Source organism: Physeter macrocephalus, chromosome 1, assembly GCF_002837175.3.
Source record: "Physeter macrocephalus isolate SW-GA chromosome 1, ASM283717v5, whole genome shotgun sequence".
Lineage (NCBI taxonomy): Eukaryota > Metazoa > Chordata > Mammalia > Artiodactyla > Physeteridae > Physeter > Physeter macrocephalus.
The window spans coordinates 27,260,658-27,283,739 of NC_041214.2; the positions used below are offsets into that span (position 1 = coordinate 27,260,658).

A 23,082-nucleotide genomic window follows, 5' to 3' on the forward strand; every position below is an offset into this window, starting at 1 on the left:
TGCTCCGCAACGGGAGGGGCCACAACAGCGAGAGGCCCGCATACCACAGAAAAAAAAAAAAAAAAAAAAAAAAAGCCGCCTGCCAGTGCAGGGGATACGGGTTCGAGCCCTGGTTCAGGAAGATCCCACATGACGCAAAGCAACCAAGTCCGTGCGCCACAACTACTGAGTTCGCATGCCACAACTGCTGAAGCCTGCAGACCTAGAGCCTGTTCTCTGCAACAAGAGATGCGACCACAATGAGAAGCCAGTGCACCGCAACGAGAGAGTAGCCCCCGCTCGCCGCAACTAGAGAAAGCCTGCGCACAGCAACGAAGACCGAACGCAGCCAAAAATTAAAACATTAAAAAAAAAAATTGTAATGTGCTGTATTTTTCTGTTATTTAAAAAAATGCCACAATTCTCTCTTTTATATGGTTAAACACCTTGTGCATTTGCCTGCCTAACTTACTGCTTTTTTGTTTACCATTTTATCTTGCATTTTAGGCCTTCCATTTGGTCTCAGATTCCTTCTGCCTAAATCTTTTAGGATTTCCTTTGGTGAGCTTCTGTTGATAGCAAACTCCCAAGTTTTAATTCTTCTGAAATTTCTTTATTCTATCCTCATTTCTGAAAGATTTTTACTGGGTATAAAATCCTAGCTTGGCAGTACCCCAGAAGGAATTGTTCCATTGTCTTCTGTTATTAATGTGGAGTTAGTTGTCAGCCTAGCTGTCATTGCTTTGAAGGTTCTATCAAAGGAAAAATTCTGGATGCTTTTGTCTCAAATTTTTCTCTTTGCCTTTGGTTATCTAATTTCATGACTTTGTGTCTAGATATGGGCCCTTTTTTTTGCGGGGGGGTGGGGTAGGAGTTTATTTATTTATTTATTTTGGCTGTGTTGGGTCTTCATTTCTGTGCGAGGGCTTTCTCTAGTTGTGGCGAGGGGGGCCCACTCTTCATCCCGGTGCGCGGGCCTCTCACTGTCGCGGCCTCTCTTGTGGAGCACAGGCTCCAGATGCGCAGGCTCAGTAGTTGTGGCTCAAGGGCCCAGTTGCTCCGTGGCATGGGGGATCCTCCCAGACCAGGGCTCGAACCCATGTCCCCTGCATTGGCAGGCAGATTCTCAACCACTGCGCCACGGGAAGTCCGGGCCCAGTTTTATTTATTCTCTTTGGGATTACCTGGGATTTTGAATCTGTGGAGTACTGTTTTTCATCAGTTTGAGAAAATTCTCAGCCTTTGTAGCTTCAGATGATCTCTATGATCCATTTTCTCTCTGCTTCTCTGGGACACCAATCAAACATCTATTGGACTTGCTGTGTATCCTGCCTGCATCTTACTCTCTCATCTGTAATTTCTTCCTCTTTGCTGCATTCTGCATTTCTTCTGTTCCATCTTTCAGTTCAGCAATTCTCCTTCAACAACGTTGTCCAACTGCGCTTTAAATTTTATTTTTCATTTCTAGAAGTTATATTTGGTTTTCAAATCTGTTCTACCATTTTTAAGTGGCCCATTCTGTTTTCACGTAGGCCTTATACTTTTAAAAATGTACTAATTTGCATTTTGCAATCTTTATTTGATACCTCCAGAATCTGGGGGAGGGGGGAGATAGGCTGGTTTTGCTTCTATTTTGAGGGTTGTCACCAGTGGTGCAGTCTCCTTCCTTGCTTATTATTCACTGTGTGCTGCTCACAGGCCTTGAAAAACTCTTGATGTGGTTTTACCACGACCTGGGACGAGGGATGAGGATTGCTTTTTCCAGAAATGAAGGGGATTTGCTTCTACTGTGCACTTGAGATTTATATTTCTGGAACCATTTTAGTTCATGACCCGAGGGTCCCCCTCCCCACTCTAATAATGCAGACTTGGGCTTTAATTCTGCTTAAGGGTCAGTACTTGATCTAGTCTCAGGGACAGGCTCTTTTCCTCTTTCAATTTTTCTTCTCAGTTCTGCTCAGCACCAAGGAAACTTTGTCTAGTCCCAAGGGGGCAGAAAAAAGAATCCAAATGTACTTCTGGGGTCCCAACTTAACGGGAAGGGTCTACTAGGCTCCTAAACTTAGGGGAGGCCTGCTTGGTCATCTGCTTCTGTCTCCCTCGTTCTGAAAGGCTATCAAGATTATAGTTAGATCAGCAAACACGTCTAAGTGCCTATTAACTTTATAGGTTCTTGCTGTATCTTGGATTTTGGCCTGCTTGTTCCTATTATACTAACTCTAGGATGATAAGATTTTTGAGTATTTTATCTAGTATTTTAATTGCACTCATTAGAAACTTTGGCCCTAAAACATAGCCCATTATGCAGGTAGCAGAAATCAAGATCTTCACCTTGCTTTGATGTTCTTCAGTTTCGCTATGTGTATAGGCATGATTTGATCCTACTTAGGATACACTGTGATTCGTGGAGCTATGGATTCATGTTTATCAACTCTGGGAATTTTACCTTTTAAACTATTGCCTCTTCTCTATTCTCTTCATTACTTTAATATAATGTAGTATTAGACATTCTCATTCCATCCTCCATGTCTCCTAACTTCTCATTCATACAGTCCTTTTCTCTCTTTGCTGTCTTCTAGGTCAATTATTTAGATATATCTTACAGTTTAAATCACTACACTTATGTCTAGTCCATTTTTGACTTATCTATTGAGTTGATGTCAGTTCCTATATTTTAACTTTGGTCTGTTTATCCCTTATGTTTCTTATTGTATGCTCATCTTAGTAATTACAGCTACTCTGCATTTTCTCTCTTGACAGTTGGAACCTGTAAAGTGTTTGACAGTGTTAAATGTGTTGTTTCCGTGTTTCTGTAATCACGCATAGTGGCTGGTCTTACGTGTTTGGTGATCAAGTAATGCTATGAGGAACCCGTAGGCCTAACTTGGAAAGTTTTCCTCTAATGATTTGATTCTACTCCTACTGGTATCTCCATCCTGGAAGCACCTCAGCCTGCTCTGACTCCCCTACTCTTCAGCCCCAGACCCCAAATATAACTAACTCCTCCTGGTCATCTAAGCTGCAGCACCAGTCCCTACCCTGATTAATCCAGATTCACTCTAATTGTTTAGCTTTGTGCTTGGGGTAGAGGAGTGGAGGGGAAAAAGTCCTTGGGGAACCCTTCTGTTTTTTTGCCAGCAATGCCTTAAGAAGCATGTTCTAAGATCAGCTGTCACAGAAGAGGTGAGTTGCTCAGAGGTCCGGCTTACTCATGATACCAAAATCAGATATTCACTTGTAAAACCTCCATTTTTTTTTTTTTTTTTTTTTGATACGCGGGCCTCTCACTGTCGTGGCCTCTCCCGTTGCGGAACACAGGCTCCGGACGCACAGGCTCAGCGGCCATGGCTCACGGACCCAGCCACTCCGCGGCATGAACCCGTGTCCCCTGCATCGGCAGGCGGACTCTCAACCACTGCGCCACCAGGGAAGCCCCTATATATTTCTTGAAACATATGCATGACTACTTTATGAGCTGTACTTTGATACTTCCAGTATCTCGTCTTCATGGGTTTCATTCTGTAGCTTTCACTCAAAATTTACTCTTAAGTATCTTTATTTCACGTTATTACTTTTAAAATACATGTTTAAAGTGAACAAATATTAAATGTACAGTTAATGATTTTCATATTGTGTACACACCTATTTAACCACTACCCAAATCAACATGAGAGATTGCCATTACTCCACAGTTCCACTAGGCCCCCTTGTTAGCTCCTCCTCCACACCTTCCAGTAAATATTAATTTGGCTTCTATCATGTTGACTAGTTTTGCCTGTTCCTGACCCTCACATAAATGGAATAGAGGATATTCTATTCTGTGCCAGGCTTCTTGCATCTAACATGTTTTTGATACTCATCCATGCTATGGCATGTATCAGAAATTCACATCTTGCTTTTTGTTTTGCTATGCAGTGTTCCACTGTATGAACATAAACTGACCTCTTGATGACCACCTTTAGTAATAAAGCTATGAATATTGGAGGACAACTTTTCATTTCTCTTGGGAAACTTTTCCTCCCCATCTGGTAATAATTCTGGGTGATAGAGTGGATATAGTTTTAAATTTTCCTAGAAATGGCATCTTTGCAAAGTAGCTGTACCATTTTACACTCTAAACAACAATGTATGAGCCCCAGTTGTTTCAACAACCTCGGTATGATGTCTACTTGTCATTGTACAGGGTGCACTGTAGTGTTTCCTTGGTTCTAATTCATTAATCATGTTAAGTATCTTCTCATATGCCTACTTTTTTGTAAAGTGGCTGTTCAGGTCTTTACCTTAAAAATTTTCCTTATTAAATGTCCTGTCAGATATACAGTGAATATTTTGTCCGTGGCTGCATTTTTACTTTAAATGGTGTCTTTTTAATTTTGACGTTCCTTCTTTTTACTGGTTAGTGCCTTTTTTTGGTAAATTTCAATCCTTGCCTACTCCAAGGTTGCAAAGATATTTTCTTCTAGGTTTACAATTTTAATTTTTACCTTTAGACCTATCATCCATCTTTTGTGTATGGTGAAGTAATTGTTCATTTTTATTCATATTATTGTCTAGTTGCCCTAGCATACTTATCAGGGGTGTGGAGACAAAAAGCAAAACAAAAAATCAGTATATAGTTTAGGAAGATATAGATCAAATAACCTGGGCCACTAAAACTCACAGTTCATACAATTTTCATCAACCTTATTGGATAATCTTGAAAGCTAAGGTTCAGAAGTAGCAGTTGAAAATGGGCTTATTCTTGACAATGAGACTCAAGGAGGAATTATGAGGTGCTCTTAAGAGTAGGGAACTGGATAACAGAAAACGAGGGTCTACCACTAAATTTTGTTGGGCTAGATGTAATGAGCTCCTTTGAATTTGACTAGGTTTAGAATCCTGGATCTACCACTAGTTTCAAAATGTCAAGACAGTTACTTTTGAATCAATTCCCAGAGAAGAATAAAAGAAAATGGGTTATTTTTCCTAATGGGCTATTAGAAAGCTTTGATCTTTACTTCAAGGAACACCCCTCCCTGTACCAGCCCATATTTCCATCCCTGTTTCAAAGTCTGGGTAAAAATGCTATTTTTTTCCAGGCAGCCTTTCCAGATTTTTCTAACAGAATTAATCACCATGACACTTCAGAGAAAATATGACATCCCTGAGGTTCACAGGTAGTATAACTGAGGGCTGCCCATCTAAGACAAACTGAACCTATTTGTTAAGTCTGATTTTCTATGATGCTTTGGGGAAAAAAAAAATCCACTGCTGTTCCAGTAGCCTCAGGATGTAATCTAAGCTCTATATAGATCAGTTTCAAAGACAGACAGGCCATGTTGTTCCAGTTTACTTACTGAGCTCCATTTCTCATCACTCCCCAATGTTTCATTCTAAGCCAATCCCCATCTATCTTTTAGTTTTTTTTTTTAAAATCATCTCAGTGTCACCTCAAGTGCTGATGAATAACATAGTGTAGTGAGTAAACATGAACACCTAAATTGAAAAAGACCAGCTGTAACTAACAACCCTTTAAATATCATGTGTCTATTCACCCTATAGGCTGTTGGGAAATCACATGAAATCACTGTATAAACATAGCACTCTACAAATTCACTGAGTTGACTCCATATATAAAGATAGTCAGCTGGTCTGTGCAATGCAAAAAATTAACAAAGGAAATCATTTAACTACACTTTGCTTGCTTGCCTATCAGTTGTACAGATGTCACACTTGAACCTTAAGAAATCATTAACTCACAGATTCCTTCTTCTATCACAGATCCTGATATTTGGTAATGAACACACATCCACACAATTTAAACCTGGGACACTTGAGCTAAGTCATACCATTATTTTGCCAGTATCTTCACTCTACCCACCATTTCAGTCTTCAGTGGAAAGAGTACTGTCAGGAGGCCAAACAATTTCAGCTTTATGTTGAGAAATGGAACATGACAAATTTGTCCTGGTTTCCTTACTAACAAAACTAGGTGGTTCGACGGTTGCTACAATTTGGGAAAACCTAAAAAAACAAAACAGACAAAATATAAAGTGGGTAGGCACTACATAACACTTACATCTGTGTCACTTGTATTTCAATCTATCATATGTGGATTCATTTGGTTATTATAACAAGTTTCCAGCTCTTTACCTTTAATATTCTTAGCTTTCCCAAAGGCTGAAATTAAAACAAACAAAAGCTCCTACTATTAAAAAAAATTACAAGCTAGGGAGGAGTCAATCAAATAACCTAATCAGGCTCAAATTTCTCAAATATTCTTTGCAAGTTAGATATTTTGATACAGGAAAAGTACTGGATTTACAGATCAACAAACCTGCGGGAAATATGCAAGAACAGAAATTTCTTCCTGAACTATGAGTGGGATTATGTGACCTTTCAATTCCTAGAGGCATCTATCACTAGATCTACCAGGTAGGACCCTAACACTTAACTTGAAAAAAATGGCAATGCACTTTTGTTCTACACATTAATCCTAAGAAAGTACGATTACATTCTCACCATACCAGAGTGTTAGGATACATTATAGAAAAACTGAAACACGAACACCAGATTTTCATATGCATATTTTAATTTTGGGAATTTTAACAATTCAAATAAAATTCAGCTAGTTAACATAAATACAGAGTAAATGCACATAATTTACAGCCACATACAGGAATTCAATAGCAAATCTCACATAAATGGTCAAAGGATATCAACTCTTTGAAGTTGATTATTTAGCTATGACTGACAGGTCATAATTTAATGGTTCACATATGCAAGGGTACACATTCAAAAAGTTTATTAACTGAGTAAAACTAGAATCTTCAGTTTCTAAAAGGAGTAGCATAAAAAGCAGAGTGTAGATTGAGAAATGTAAGGGCACAATGGAGATTTGTGTGGGCCGAAAGTTAGTACATTGTGTTAATACTTTTATATAGTTAAAATCCCCTTCCAATTTAAATCATTTAGAAACATCTATATTCTTAGGAATGTTAAAGTCATGATCAATACTAGAGGAGAAAAAGGCTGAACTATTATTTACCAGCCCCAAAGGGGTCCCTATAGTGCTAAGAGTCCAGGCAGAAGAGCATGTAATCAACAAGACAGCAGGAACAATGCTGGAAGGGTAAAGGATAAACTGATTCCTAGCACTTAAGTCCTTCAAGATCAAATCAGTATTTTTAGTGATCTAAAACAAAATCTAAAAATGCTGACATATTTATACTCCAGTAAGAGTAAACACTCATTATTTTTAACAACCCAAACTCAGCTGGTCCTAATAGAATAATGCTATTCCACAATGGGCATTTGGTTTTAGGAGACAAAAGGCTGGGTTAAATAATGTAATGATATTCTCTCTTGGTGTCAGAGTTAAAAAATCAATTGCTTGCGGGTCCCATCTAGTAGGACTGGTTCCATGAAATTACATACATAAGGAAAACCAAGACAAAAGCTTTGGTGATACAGTTTTTCCCCTGGATTTAAAAGCACTGTATGGTACCCCACAATCACAGGTTGGTCATTCTCAGATTTTTGACTTTGAAATCTAGTAAACTGCTTCTGTGAGCTGCAAGTACCAGAGTTCTTAACTGCTGCTCTATGAGTATGTTCTTTCAGTACGTACTGCTTTAACCTGAAAAGTTCAATTTTCTGAGACGATTCTCCAATAAAAGTACATACCAATTTGAAGAGTGCTGACTACCTCTACACTAGAAATAAAAAGCTATCTGATAGAAAACAGATGAAAATAAAACACAGTTTAAAAAAGAAGTCCAATGCTTTTTAAGTGTTTTTCTTTTTTAACATTTGCATCAATTAAAAAAAATCTCCAAAGAAATGTTTCAAAGACAAACTTTATGTACAATTTTTATATAAAGTTTTCTTTTTACATTATCTTTGTCAAACATAAACTATGGCAGATTGTACTTTGGGGGGAAAAAACAAAATAAATTTCATTGCTCCTTTCCAGTTGTCGCACAAAGAAACAAAGTGTGAGACTCTAAGATCTTTTCCTTCCAGCACATAAATATACTCACTTTTAAAAGCTGAAAAAAATGCACTAAAGGGTCAATACAAATACAAACAGGAATAGAATACGAGTTCATCCTTGAAGGACACTTGTTATGAATTTGCTACAACTAAATAAGATGTTCCTTAGCTGCTGGTTTTTATATCATTCTTAATCATTTGTGGGGTATGCAGATCACTATGATTAGAGAGTCTCTGTCTGACATTCAATACAACTAATGTTTACAGATCTTCACAAGGCAAATTGCACTGTATTAGGCAGTATAAGTGGCACATGAAAATGAAAACACTATGTATTGACACTTTCTTTACAGATTTAAGTTAGAAACCCCATTACTGTTTTTTGGGGGAAGGGGGCATGTTCCTCACAATAAATGTCAAAGCTGAAATTCACCATAAAAGGTATGAATAATCCCAAAGGTAATGAAACTGAATTTGCCTTTGGTCTCCAAAGAGATTGGAATATTTTAAATTCCAATCGAAGCACCTCAAAAACATCCAGTTACTGTTGATTGCAAGGAAGTTAAGGTGTAGGAATTTAAGAGGGCACTGTGTCTCACTGGTGACAGTGGAGAAAGCTTGCAATGACATGCTATGATTTTTTATATGTTAGGGGCACTACAGTGTACATAAGAATACTTAAAACATTTATAGTAAAGATCTCCAAAATATACCTAAATCCCAGAAAAATGTTATGAACACTGTTTCTGCCTAATACATAACCAATACTTTAAAAAAGTAATCTTAACTTGGGAATTCTCTCCTACTCTCACCCTCCCTCCCAAAAGGCCACAAAGTGCATTCACAAAAAGTCATTAAGATAAAGCCATTGCACAAAATGTACAGTTCATGTATACTGAAATGACTACCACACTGGAGTTTAATTGTATAAGTTTCATACACCAGTATAGCAACATCCATAAGCGAAAGTCTTTTAATTGAATTACAGCAAATATCTTCATAAGGGCCATACATATAATACATTTAAAGTATTAAAAGGTGCAGTTGAACTTAACAGCAAAATGTAAAAGCTATATCCTGTTAACACGCTTAATCTGAATTAACTTGAATCTTTCTATGATTTACCATTCAAGAAAGTCGGATGGAATAAATTCCTTGTCCAAAGCAGTTTGTTCATTTATAAAACTGTAAGTTAATTAGGATCACTACCTGCCCAATCAGATTGCAGAGGGCCCTTCTTCTCTAATGTTTATGCTGCCCCAGATATTTATAACGTCACCTTAAAAAAAGAAAACACCTCATAAGGACAAAGCTGAAAATTACCATTTTCTCTACTAAATAAATGCAATGTATGCAGAGCTTCTGGAAATAATTCAAAGGTTCAAATTCTTAATGTGAAACCAAATAGAGAAGATTCAGAAGCAGTAAATTTTTTCCACTTTAAGAAAATGATACCTAGGTATGGTAGGGGATAATTCAAGTTCATAATTAATAAGTCATTGAAAAGACACTGCATTCATTCATGTATCATTAGGTTAGAAAAGATAAGAGGACAAGCTCAAGTCACTGAAATGGCCAAGAATCAACATTTTACTGGTTTTACTGGTTTATTGTGTCCCAAATTATTACCATTTGAGTTGATACATTAATGAACAATTTAAGTGTTCACATTATGCTAAACATAAAAGCACCTGTGAGCAGTGGAAACCAAAACATTTTAAAGCTACAAATAAACACCTGTTTAGACACTACTTCATTTGTCGTCAAAAAGAGTGACTACTAATGCCAAATGATTAACTTTAAAATATAGTGCCAGATCCTCTCAAGGAAATGTGAAAATACTACTATCATTGTTATTTTTCAATTTTATAGGAATTATGCAGAAGTTAGAAATTTATGACTGTCAATACTATCTTTGGATAGTTATACAGTTACAGATGGCTCTGTCTAGAAGACTGGAAAAGTGCTCATGGAATAAACACTATACTCTGATTGCCATAAATCAACAAAATGCCAACTGTGTCCTGTGGACATGGCAGAGAAAATGGCAATTTTGAAGAACGAGCGCTTCTAAAGGCTTTTTCTTGGAGGCAGCCAAGGTTTTTTTCACATTACTAAAAAGACTAAGTAATGTGGTTATGATTACTTTAATTCCTACAACCAAACTTCCACTTAGGTATAGTTCCGTGTTCCCACCCTATTTTCCTTCTGTCCACCAAGCTGGCTTCGGTACTCCATGGTCCACTGTATCTTTTGGTCTTCCCTCTTTATAGTACAGCAGCCTGGTGGTGCTATCCGTTGAGCAGGTAGACCACTAATTCATAGGTGGCCATCATAATGGCTGTGTTTGGAATCTGTCTCACCAGATGAGTTGTCAGACCACGGTAAAGAGACCCATAGCCTTCTTCTTGAACAAGCAAAGACAGTGTCTGAAAAAAGGATCTATATTTTGTTCCCTCCTCACGCAGTCTTGTTCTTACAACTTCTGTATGGGAAAAAAATAAAGTCATTTTATTTAAACACCAGTGTGATATCTTTATACCCTCCTAATACTGGACACATCCCATTTATCAGACTGTAAGTGTAAGCTCAGGATAAATGAGGAGTAATTTTTAATGTGCAACTTATTGAAACTAGTTACCATAGCCATGTCTTTCACCAAACTCCTAAGCTAGCTGGCTAAAATCACATATACTAATTATAAAATTTCATAGGTTCCTGAATGGTAAAAGACAGAATAAACAAAAGTATCAGCTGTATACTGGATACAGATAAAAGGGAGAATAGATGTGATAAATAAAGGTAAAGCTGGAAAGAGAATAGAGGTGGTATCAAAGATGAATACAGAGAGATACAGTGAGAAACAAGCAGGAAATATTTCTAAGAAGTGGACATTACAATGAAAAAATAGAATTATTAATTTATTCACAATGGTCCATATACACCAACATGAAATTTCATGTGGATAAGTCTGAAAATGTTTAAAATACTAGTGTCAGCTAAAAGGCCGCATCTGGGAAGCAACCAGGCAAAAATTACAAACCTTTAGAGCTGAAAAGGATCTTAAAGGTTAGTCTAATTTTTCTTCATTTTAAAAGGTAAAGAAAGAAATGGGGGCTACGAAGAAGTTTTAGTCAGCTGAAGGCAGAGGCTGGGACAAGAATTAAGAGTTTCAACTGAAGAATCTCTTCTTTCCACACCCATTATTTTTCAAACTTTTTCAACACAATACTCCTGATGGGCCTGAGGGAAATGGCTGAAAGTAACTTTCACTGCAAATGTTAACAATTGAAATCTCCTATGTCCATGTCATTTATATATTTGGCCATATATAATATTATATTATTTACATATTTCACTCCAAAATACTGTTTATAAACTGTACCTCTTCTTATAATGACATCATCTCACATGAAGAGACAGGGTGCTTGCAACTCCAAAACACTCTCTCTCTCTCACTTGAGCAGGTCACATATTATATATATTATTTACATATTTCACTCCAAAATACTGTTTATAAACTGTACCTCTTCTTATAATGACATCATCTCACATGAAGAGACAGGGTGCTTGCAACTCCAAAACACTCTCTCTCTCTCACTTGAGCAGGTCACCATCTTAGACCTCCCATAGGAGGCCCGAACCTACCCAATGCTGCTGGTTTTATTCATAAATTACGTTTTAGAGCAAATACTCATTTTCTAGTTGTATTTCATTTTTCCTGACAGAGCTTAAATCACATAGCCTTAGCTTTACAAAGGTGACTGTAAACTTTAATCAGCATAACAAAAATGAAGCACTTAGATGAAAAACCCAAACCAAACTAAAGCTCAAACATACCAAAATCAAAGTTTACACTTTAACAAAACAACAAAAATGTTACAAAAAAACCCCTAGCGTGTTACAGAGAAACTCTTAAGTGGTTTTCTTAGTTAGTAATGAAACAGGCTAATATTATAAAACTTAAAAAACAGAAGTTTTAAAAATCATTAATATATACTTATTTGCCAACATGAAACAATGTAAAATAACTTGGTCTTTGGGATTATAGACTTCAATTCAAATTTGAACTCCACCACTGAGTAAGCTATGTGACCTTGGGCAAGTTACTTAATCTTAACATTTCTGGTTTCCCATCTGAGAATGAAGACAATTCTGGTTATGTTCTGGCATACCTCTAGACTTATAAGTACTTTGCATGATTTTTGTGTGGATTAGCAATAATGTATACTGTATATATGTATGTAATAATAAAGTATCTAGTATGGCACCTACATTCATACTTTTTTAAAAAACAGAAACTTGCCCAAGTCACCTGGCTGGAATCTGACTCTGGGCCGAAATCTGACTGTCCAGAGCCCGTGCTAAATCACCACCATGCTCCTACAGCATACCTATACTGACCTATTAAAACAGCCTTATGTTACTCATACAGATTTAATCCCATTACGGTGAACTGTATTTAGTTATACTGTAATTCAGTAAAATTATAAATACTCTAAAAAGTTGGCCATTGGCTGGGGTGGGAAAATATTTCTGATTTAATAGAAGATTACCCATACACATTCAAGTCCTCTTACCATGTGGATATGCTATAGTTGTGGCACACGTTTTTGAGGTGGCAGCAGCTAGCATCATTCCCACAAAATCTGATGCTTCTTTTACAGACTCTTCTTCATTTTCCATCGTAGAAGCAATCTTATATTCCAGTAGTTTTTGCTTAATACTTTCATAAATAACAAAATGGATAACAGTCTCTGATATGCCAGCATATGAAGCAGACATGCCCCTATAAAATCCTCTAAGTCCATCTGTCTGATACACTTTACGGACACACTCAAAAGCGCCCATTCGCTTTTCCCCACGGTTCCTGAAAAGCAAAAGGGAAAACCTTATTAACAAAAATAAAATAGTATAGGTTTTTAAATAAAGTAAATAAAATATATAGAAATATGCCACTCTACTAAAGAATAACCCTCTTTAATTCATGAGGAAGTAAAATCAGAATTTTAAAACATTCATTTTAGATTACCTATTCTTCTGTCCCAAATTTGTCTTATTAGATAGGTAACATATAAGTAGTTTATTTTACTGAATGCAAAATAACTACTTTGAATCTTCAGTTTCACTGAAGTCTGACTGTATGAATAAGCAACAAAATCCACTGTGACTGTGTTCAAACACACTGTGACTGCAGCTCAAGATAAAAACAGAACAAAATAAACAAAAACCCCTCACATTATATTAAATGTAGTTCTAAGTAAGCTGAGTCTTTCGCATTTAATAATATATAAAAAGAATGACTGGGACTTCCCTGGTGGCGCAGTGGTTAAGAATCTGCCTGCCAATGCAGGGGACACAGGTTCGATCCCTGGTGCGGGAAGATCCCACATGCCAAGGAGCAACTAAGCCCCGTGCGCTGCAACTACTGAGCCTGCGCCCTAGAGCCCGTGTGCCGCAACCACTGAAGCCCTCGCGCCTAGAGCCCGTGCTCCACTACAAGAGAAGCCACCGCAATGAGAAGCCCGCACACCGCAACAAAGAGTAGCCCCTGCTCGCCACAACTAGGGAAAGCCTGAACACTGCAACAAAGATCCAATACAGGGGAAAAAAAAAAATGACTGAGACACCAATGACAATAGACTATCACAAAGCAAGGAGTATAATTAAGCTAATTTCTGTGTACCTGGGGGATTCTTCCAAGCCCACCCAGTTCTTTCCCAAAAGTGACTGGGTGACTTTAAATCAAATTTCCTATGATCCTTTGAAGGTAATGGCCATATCTTTCACCTCAGTAAATAGTGAATGAGGACTTTTACAGTTATCAAGTATTTATGAAGCATTGTGCCCAAGAAAACTTCCTTAGTGCTACTTAAGGGTGCAGCATCTACTCTTTTACAACTACATAATTTTGAGTTTGTAAAAATATTTATTACCTTCATTATGATTCCCCCAACTTTATCTGTAAGAAATGGGTTTAAATGCCACCCATGGGAAAAGAAATAGAAAACTATTTATAAATTATATACAACTGGATAACATAACAAAATAAAACCACAACTAAGACACCTATCTGATAACCTACAGATTCCTCCAATTTTATAAACTAATAATTGTCTTGAATCAATGACTATCCTCAACTAATGGTACTGAATAAATTGCTTCTTAGTTGAATGATCCATGCAACCAACTGTAATTAGTTTCTGCTATCAAATCCTTTCTTACAAGGAGTCAAAGGCTGTGAGTCCTCAAGGTCAATATGCAAACACATCAGCCCTGTTCTTGATCTGTGCTGTAAGGGAGCGTCCTCAAATCAACCTTTCACTACTACCCCGGCCCCATCCCATTTCCCCACCCCTAAGCCTAGGAAATTGTGCTGGCTTACTATTTTTTTCACTTACAGCATTAAAGAGTTTTAATCCACGCTTTTCCGGGATCACCTACAATCCACCCTATAGCATACTGAAGCATGCCCCTGGTAGTTTATCACAGTACAGTAGGGACTGGCATCTCATACTTTTTAACCTCTGGGTCGGCTTACCTACCATTACCTTTCAGATCTCTGGCTTTAGGAGATAAACTCTGAGTCCTGTTGCAACACTCAACTTAAGATTTCACTGAAAATTATTCTAGATGAAACAAGAATTAGACATTGCTTGTCAGGTCTCCAAATAGCATACAATTCCACATGACAGGACGTGGAAAACAGAGCTTTAAGCAGGCATAATTGTTAATGATTTCTTAGATCAGTTTTATTTATAATCTATGATATCTACACTAGACTTCCCAAACCCTAAAATATAAAAAACAGTGAAAACTGTTATACACAGTCTACTCCAGACTGAAAGGCTAAACAGTTTCAAAACTATCGTGATGATTATTATTATAATACATCAGATAAGGTCATCTCTCTACTTAAAAGTGTTACTTTTTCCCTGTCCTCCATTCTGAAGGCCAACAGGAGCTGAGATGGCAGGACTCTAAGCCACACTGCTTCTAGCCTTTTCTCAGCTCCCAGAATACATCAAAGGCCCTAAACTTAGGATATGTGAGATTTGCTATTGCCTCTGGTTAAAAATGGGCTCAAAAAACCATCCCTTGACTATTCCATTTAAAGTTGGTCCCAACTGTTTCCTGGCATATCTCTAGAACCTACCAGTACCTGCTCATTATAGATGCACTGAATGAATGATCTTGCTGCTATAAAGTGGCTGGCGGTAACAGATGAAGTCCATGAATACACGAGAGCTAAATTCCACGCCAGAACGCTCTGGGTACAAGGTTCATGAGTTTGAGCAATGATCCTTAAAGACTCAGTCTAGACTCATTGATCATGTTGTTTATTTAGGTGTTAGGAGGCCGATTATAATCACACATGGAATGAATGGAAGTATCACAGCTTGGGCTAGATTAATATGTCCTTTTTCTTTCTTCTTCCTTTACTGAAAAACACAATGCATAATATACTTTCTTTCCTAGAAACTGTCATACTGTCAACTATTAATGTCACTTTTGCCTCTGATGGTACATCCAAGTTTCAAAACCAAACTAAAAAACCAAACAAAAAAACCAACAAAACAAAAAAAATCAGCAGCAAATGAAGGGAAAAAATGTTTAGATACCTGGCACTGAGATCTCACTGATACAAATTTATAGAAGAAATTTAGTTGAAGCCAACTTTAACAAATTTTGTTTTAATGAATTAACATACCTTGCATCAAGCTGTAACCGAGTCTTTATAAGCCAAATGGGGTTGGTCGCTGTGATTGCGGTAAAACCTAAACAAACATGTTTAAAATGAACTCTGGTAAAAATGAAGAACACACTATTAACTTCAAGATTTTTAAAACTATATAAATCTATATTAAAGAAAATATATAAATATTTAAACTATCAACTGATGTATGCTTTACACTTTTATTTTACAATCAACCATGAACATCTGTACTTTTTATTTCCAAATCAGTCTCAAATTCTGACCATAACTAAAAGATTCTTTTAAGAGCAAAATCTGATTACATGTAAACTCCTCTTCCAACATATTCAGAATATCCTATGCGTGGCACTCTCTACTCTCTAAGCTAAATTCAGAAACCCATTTCTGCAAAGAAACATAGAAATTTTGTGTATTCTAGGGCTTTTTAGCATGCAAACTCTACAATAGCTACTTGGGGTCCAACTAAATCACAAATCACTATGTTCAAAATGGAGTCTACATAAACGTCCGCATTTACCAATATCTGATCTTAAGTTGATTGTACAACAGAAAGAACTGTTGTTTGGCCTTGTGAATACTTTTTATAAGCACACAATTACTAATACTGTTAAAATAATGGTATCACAGAGATAAGGTTTCTGTTAGGGTTAATAGGACAGATCTATTTTTCATCCACTTAAAAACATACAAAAACTTAGAAGTTCAAAAAGTTACAAATCAGAACTTCCCTCTTACTTTTATAGACACTGAAGAGAGAAACTTAAGGTAGAAGGTAGCTCTATTTTACTTTAAAACTAAAGTACTATGTATTAACTATCAGTGCAGAAGGGTGGTCCCCTAAGATGGCTCATTCCAGGTAGTAAAGTAAGATCTCTGGAACAGTTATGTTTCTAGGCTAGTGCATATCTTTTACTTGCTATCTTCCTAGTGTTGTGGGAAAACAGCAGCACATGAAATGCAATCTTGATGATGGAAATTTATGAAGATTGCTTCATCTATACAAAACAGGATTTTCATATAATACTTGTGAACACTTAAGATCACTACACAAACTTGACAGAACTTACATCAACCTACATTTATTTATTTGGCCTTTAAATTCAGTGAAAACTTACATGCAGAAATGTCTAAGGATCTTAATTTTTAATACTTGCTATCAAATACTAGCGGGTCAAGCACATTATTTTTAGAAAGGTTTTGAAATATAACCAGCACATTTAATATTAGTAAACTACTTTCAGGAACAAAAATGCTGTGGGGTACACTTAGGAGTAATTTGTTTTTTTAGTTAACATATAGTGGAGAACTAATCATAAACCTTTTTTCACTTTCAAAGTTAGTATGGGTATATCTACAAAGGCAAAATAATTTTACTAAATTGTTTACAAAGTAGAATTTAGTCTCACAGGTTCTTTTCCCTTCTATAATGTCAGATAATTAGCTAACAAATTTTACTCCCTTAATCCACTATATTAATACTGCGGAAACAGCCAGATGTTTCACAAAGAGATGCTCAAACTGACTCTATTATCAAGCAAAATAACTGAAATAACTTTGGTTTAATAACTCCTTCAATAATTTTGTAATGATTATATAGTCTCCATTTCTCAAGTGCTTTTAATACTACATACATACATAATATAAAACTAGAAAGGGACCGACAATTTTGTAAGCATCAGCCAGTACTAAACTAGGAAAAATTTAATGTGTTGGACAGAGTGTCAGGAAGATGTTTCAAATAAAAAGTTCTTTTCATGCATATATTCTTGATAAAAGGAAAGAGAAGAAAAATATGAAACCAGATCAGTTTAAATATTTTGTTTGGAAAAGATTTTTCTTGCATGTTGGCTTAACTGAGAATAAAGTTATGGAGTTCACTTTTTTTCCTCTTGAACCCCATTCTTCTCAGTGAAAATGTCAAACTAAAGATATTCAAATTATATTCTAAAGCAAATGTGCACCTGACATCAGAATTCTGGTCATAAGCCTAATTTAATGATTCTTTATTTTAAACTTAAATATGTGCATTAGCTAAATGTCTATACAGTAATATTAGGAGTTTATTAGTAAAAATCTGCTTAGCAGCACAAACCAACAAAACACTCTGCATTACTCACAATGGTTTTTATTAATTATTATGTGGAAATTTTAGGAGAAAAACATTTGCTTTTTATTAAATTTTGAAAGCCTAAAACTGGGAATGCTTAATATCCAACTTTTAAAAAAGCAGTCTGTCTACGTAAAAATCTCATTCAATTTATTACACTTTACTTGAAAAGAAGATGAGCATCAAAGCTTAAAAAAAAAAAAAAAAGTTCTATGTCTAAAAATATAAGCTTAGGACCCAAGCTTATTAACACTCTTCCAAGTCTCAAATTCCTCAATTAGAGGCTGAAAAAAACCCCGTATGTGTAAACTTTAAAATATTACAATACATATTTATAGATATTACTAGGAATAAAATTTTCAATACCCATAATGCTCTGTACATGTTAATAAACTAAACAGGAAGCAAACAACAGGTATTTCTCACTTAACTAAAATTCATTTCCAGACACAGATTGACCTATGGAACATGACACATTAAAATTTAGGTAAGTGAGAGAATGTCATCATCTTATATCTATACAGCTTGTGCTTACTACAGTTGGGGCTCAACTCTCCCAGGAACAAGGTAGTTCTTAATAAAGACACTAGCCTAACTGCTAGCAAACCATTAAGTTAGACAAAAGAATCAAGGCATAAGCCACAGGTTTTTAGCTATTGGTCCTTTACCAGTTCTGGTCCTTGGGTTTTATGCTATTACATCCTCTTAAACAAAGACACTCTAATTATAAACTTATAGAGACACTATTAGGCTAATTAAATCTAGAAAAATATAATCTATTAATTCAAAACAAGAAACAAGCAGGAAGAAATAAAAATTTATTACTAGCTTAGAATTATATATGGTAAGGCAGTCTGAAGTTGACAAACAGTCAAAGTTAAACATATCTTCCCACTCCTTTTAAGACAAACAAAGATACTGGGGATGGTGCCCCTGAAATTTAGAAATTTCCTATTACTTTTTATTTTGACATTTAAATTTTGTGACATTTTGATAATATGCTATTTCATATTAATACTCTGAGCACCCCATTAAACATTAAAACTGATTTAGAAGTATATGAAGAATCTATTTGTAGGTTAAGAAGAATTAATGTTGCTGCTCCAACAGTCAGTCAAAGCACAATGGCAGTATACTGGCCATACTATTAGTATAGTTAATAGTTTATTAGAAAGTTAAAAAAAAAACTTTTAAAATGCAATTTTAAAAGTTTTGTTTCATCTAATATTCCATTTGATAATGTAAACCAATTAAAAACCAGATTAACAGAAATCCTGGTTATAGTAAACTTGCTGAAAATGTCTATTTCATTAAGTGAGTGATACCTGTAGTATTGCATTTTCAGTACTTTTTATTTCAATTAACTTCTGTAAGAACAAAGCCCACCTAACCTTCTAAGAAAAATATATTATAACTACTAAAAAAACCCCGAAAAAAACCTAATTAAAACTAAAACAAACAAGATCCTATATATTCTTGTCCCATATTTGGAAAGTAATGGTAGGTATTAAGATCAATGTTTTTGCAAGAAAGTAGAAAGCCAAGTATCAACAGACAAGAGACTAGAAAGCACTGTATTAAACTTTTAAAATACGTTATGCTAAGCGAAGAGAACTACTGTTTTTTCTAAAAGCTGTCGAACGGCATGATACCATTTATAGCTATGTAAATCTTAAATACTGCTAAGGAATTCTTTGGAGGTCAAGGCTACTATGGCCAAGCTAACGACCCCAAGCTTTTAGTACACGATGAATGAAAAGTTACCCAATTCTTCCTTCTAGAAGGAATATTATAAAGGAATCAGAATTAAAGTTTTATAAAATACTCAGATAATGCACACACAAATTCAGGAAATAAAAATTCATTTCCCGCCTTCTATTAATTCCACAGCTATTATAAATTCCCAGGGTGTGTTTCTTATAACTAGAGGCTGCAAGAGATGCTCAGATCAGTACTCACGAGGTTTAAGTTAGTCCATATTTCTACAGGAAGTGACCTGCGGATGGGGAGCATGAGATGACACGATCTCACTCTTTTCTCGGGAGAAATGTACAGTAAATGCCTAAAATAGACACAGGCTTTTCTGTATCATAACAACAAGCAGTGACCTCATCAGAAACATGTGTACAAAATGAATCCCATTGGAAGGATTTGAGAAATATTTACTGTGAGATCTAACTTTTTGAAAATTTTAAGTTAAAAAAGAAAAAGAAAGGAATATAAGAATGGGCCATAATTTTTTTTAAAAAGTACCGAGTACTGAAAATTCTGCCATCTGTAGCAGTTTCAGAGTCCAAATACTTACCTAAAAGAAGATCAATTTTGCCTTAAAGAAAAAATGCTAACCTTGTCAAAGGGGAATCTAAGAAAACATTTAGAGGGGATTATCATATCCCATTTTCCTACCATTATCTACCATGCTCAGAGCCGAAATCACAATTTTCTATTCCTTAACCATCAGCCTACTTAGTAAATCTAAAAAAACAAAAACAGGGGAGTTCCCTGGTGGTCCAGTGGTTAGGACTCGACATATTCACTGCTGTGGGCCCAGGTTAAATCCTTGGTGGGGGAACTAAGATCCTGTAAGCTGCGCAGCACGGCCAAAAGAATTAAAATAAAAATAAATAAATAAATAAATAAATAAATAAATAAAACAAAAATAGAAAATTCAAGTAACTTCAGTTTGTAACTATAATTTAAAAAAAATAAAGTATAGGTGGCTACAATAGTACCTTTCACCTTTTGCACTATGATCAGTAATATTGCACATCCATTTTTATGAAATATTTTGGATTATTTTGTATTCAGTTTCTTGTGCTCTACAAAATAAAAAACAGGAAGAATGTTTACATACAAACACACAAAACGTCTAGCCATCCATTTGGCTAAATAAACTGCCATGGACAAATTATTTAAAAGAATATTTTATAATGCAAGACAAAATTTCTACTTAATGAGTAAAAATTTAACCTTTAATAATAAGTCAAATAGAAAATGTATCCTGAAAAATAACAGTGAATGCTATAAGCAAATAAAACCCACTAGATATGTAGTAAATGTTAAACAATTACATTGTTGGTATTGAAAAAATTAAGCAATCACTGTGTGAATATATAATCCAATAAAAATCAGAATTCATTTCTTTTAAATCTGTACTGTTGTATAGAAAAGTATATACAACCCAGATAAAAACTTTTGAAAATTGGGAGTTACTATAAAGAAGAAATGTAATACTATTTTTTTTTGTATACACGCCTGTGTCTAGGTGTATATAGAGGGATATGCAAATTCATTTTAACAAAAACACACAGAAACTCTCAAGAAAATAAATACCCTCAATAGCTAAGATACACTTAGTCTGGCAAATGTCATACGGGGTGGGGGTGGAGGGAAGGCAGGTAAAACAGAGTTACCATTACTTAATTTGATTAAATAGCCTCACAACTAGAAAAAAATTTTTCAATGTATGAAAATTCATAGCTCAAATTGAGAGGTTTACAAATTCTTATACTATTCCCTTGAAATACTAAAACAAAAGAAAATAAGATGGCTTTTAAACAAACTGTCCTTTTAATTAAAAAGGTTTAGTATCTAAAACACTCAAGTTCATATTAATAAAATACAAAATGCAACTGAACTGAGAGGTTACTTGGAATAAAAACTACATACAAGGTATGTTACTAAAGCTTAATGCATGTGCTATTTAATGTGGCAAAATCTTGCAGACACTATCATTAGTGGTGTATTTTAGTGCATTTTTTATGATAAAGTGACAAGGTTAGCATTTTTTTTGAATAGCCAGTTAAAAAACAAGTTTTCACATGACTGCCTCTAAGCACTTTGCACCCCCAATTCATATTTTGAAGACCTCTAAAAATTATTCTGAAGAAAAACCAATGCAGTCTGGTCTAGATTCTTACAAGAATGAAGGGAGCAAAAGGCTACCTTAACAAGTCTGCATGGGACCATTCAGTTTCACCAACCATGTAGCTATGTATAAAAACTGCAAAGCTAAATGTTATTGCTCATGAATAGTGCAAGGAAGCTCTGAAGGCATAGTTCTCAGAAAAATCTAACTGCAAACAAATGGAAGAAGTATTTTCAAATTACACAATAAATGAATAGTGCAAGACTCTCTGAACAAGTATAAGACTATCAATTTACCAAAATTCAAGTTGGGAAATAGAATCAATGTATAAATAAAAACTGAAAACTATGAGTTAACATTTGTACACATTTGAGAAAAAAAGTACAAAATGACAATTCCACTGAAATTCTCTGCAATGTGATACAAATATAGTAATAAATTCTGATTAGATATTCCAATGAAAAAAGATGTTCCAGTGGGAATTAAGATATTCTGAAACTCTAAATTTGTAATACTTGAATATATAACTATCCTCAACTTAAAATAATTGCTTACCTACTTTCTTGGCATCAATTCTTTCAAAAAAGAAAGATTAACATTTCTTTACAATTTTCTGGGGTTAAGAAACAAAAACATGAACACTGGTAATCCAGAAATATATTCTTAAAGACCCTAATACAGTGGTTATGTAGTTTGAAATTAGCCACTAACTTTACACTCAAATTTGTAGAGGGAAAAATCATATCTAGTTGTATTCAGCATCTGTAAAAGTACATTAAAAAAATTCTAGTTGTAACTAGATGATCTCTGTGGTATTAAAGAACTAATTCTCAAAACATAAACCTATGTAGAGCAACCCACTCATTACATGAATAAGGTAATGGAGATTCACATAAATTACCTAACTTGCCCAAGATCTCTCTCTTCACTGGTAAAGAGTATTTCACCACCTTGATCTTTAAAGCTTTACCTTCCAGCTTTAAAACTTCAATGAGTCAGTCAACAATTACTAAATATAAAAAGCCATGAAAATAATTTCTAAAGTACATGCTAGATTTATTATATGGCTATTGACCTTTCAGAAATTAGTATTTCAAACTTACTCTTAGTTCATTAAGTATGTGGTTGAAATTGATCCAATTTATTTCTAAACAGAAAATGGTTAACAGTTTAAGGCACTCATTATTAAGCATCTAATTGAAACTCAATATACTGATCAACAGTTGACAAAAGTAGTTATAATTTGCTTTATAAAGTCACAGCATATTTTGGAAATGTGAGACATGGTTAAATATACAACAAATCTCAGAAAACTATAGAGAATTTTTCTAATGAGAACCAAAGGTCATGGCTTTGTCTAACATGCAGGGCAGCAAATGATTCCAGAACCACACTAGTCAAACCAATCTCCCAGTTTATCTTTAAGGCAGTGCAGGG

At 35.2% G+C, this 23,082-nt stretch overlaps 1 protein-coding gene across 5 annotated transcripts in view; it reads right to left on the reverse strand.

The window, feature by feature from the left end:
- Positions 1 to 7,926: 7,926 nt before the first annotated feature.
- The window catches only part of SLC25A36 (solute carrier family 25 member 36), a 41,000-nt gene continuing 25,844 nt past the window's right edge, over positions 7,927 to 23,082 (reverse strand). For 4 of the 5 annotated variants that reach the window (XM_055086517.1, XM_007115455.4, XM_055086530.1 and 1 more), the window contains 3 exons: positions 15,665 to 15,731; positions 12,534 to 12,823; positions 7,927 to 10,438 (listed from right to left, as the gene is read on the reverse strand). In XM_055086517.1, coding sequence (XP_054942492.1) covers positions 10,245 to 10,438; positions 12,534 to 12,823; positions 15,665 to 15,731 — 551 coding nt within the window. In that variant the 3' untranslated portion in view covers positions 7,927 to 10,244. The remainder of the gene's footprint in view (positions 10,439 to 12,533; positions 12,824 to 15,664; positions 15,732 to 23,082) is intronic. The other variant, XR_008618042.1, reaches the window with a different exon arrangement.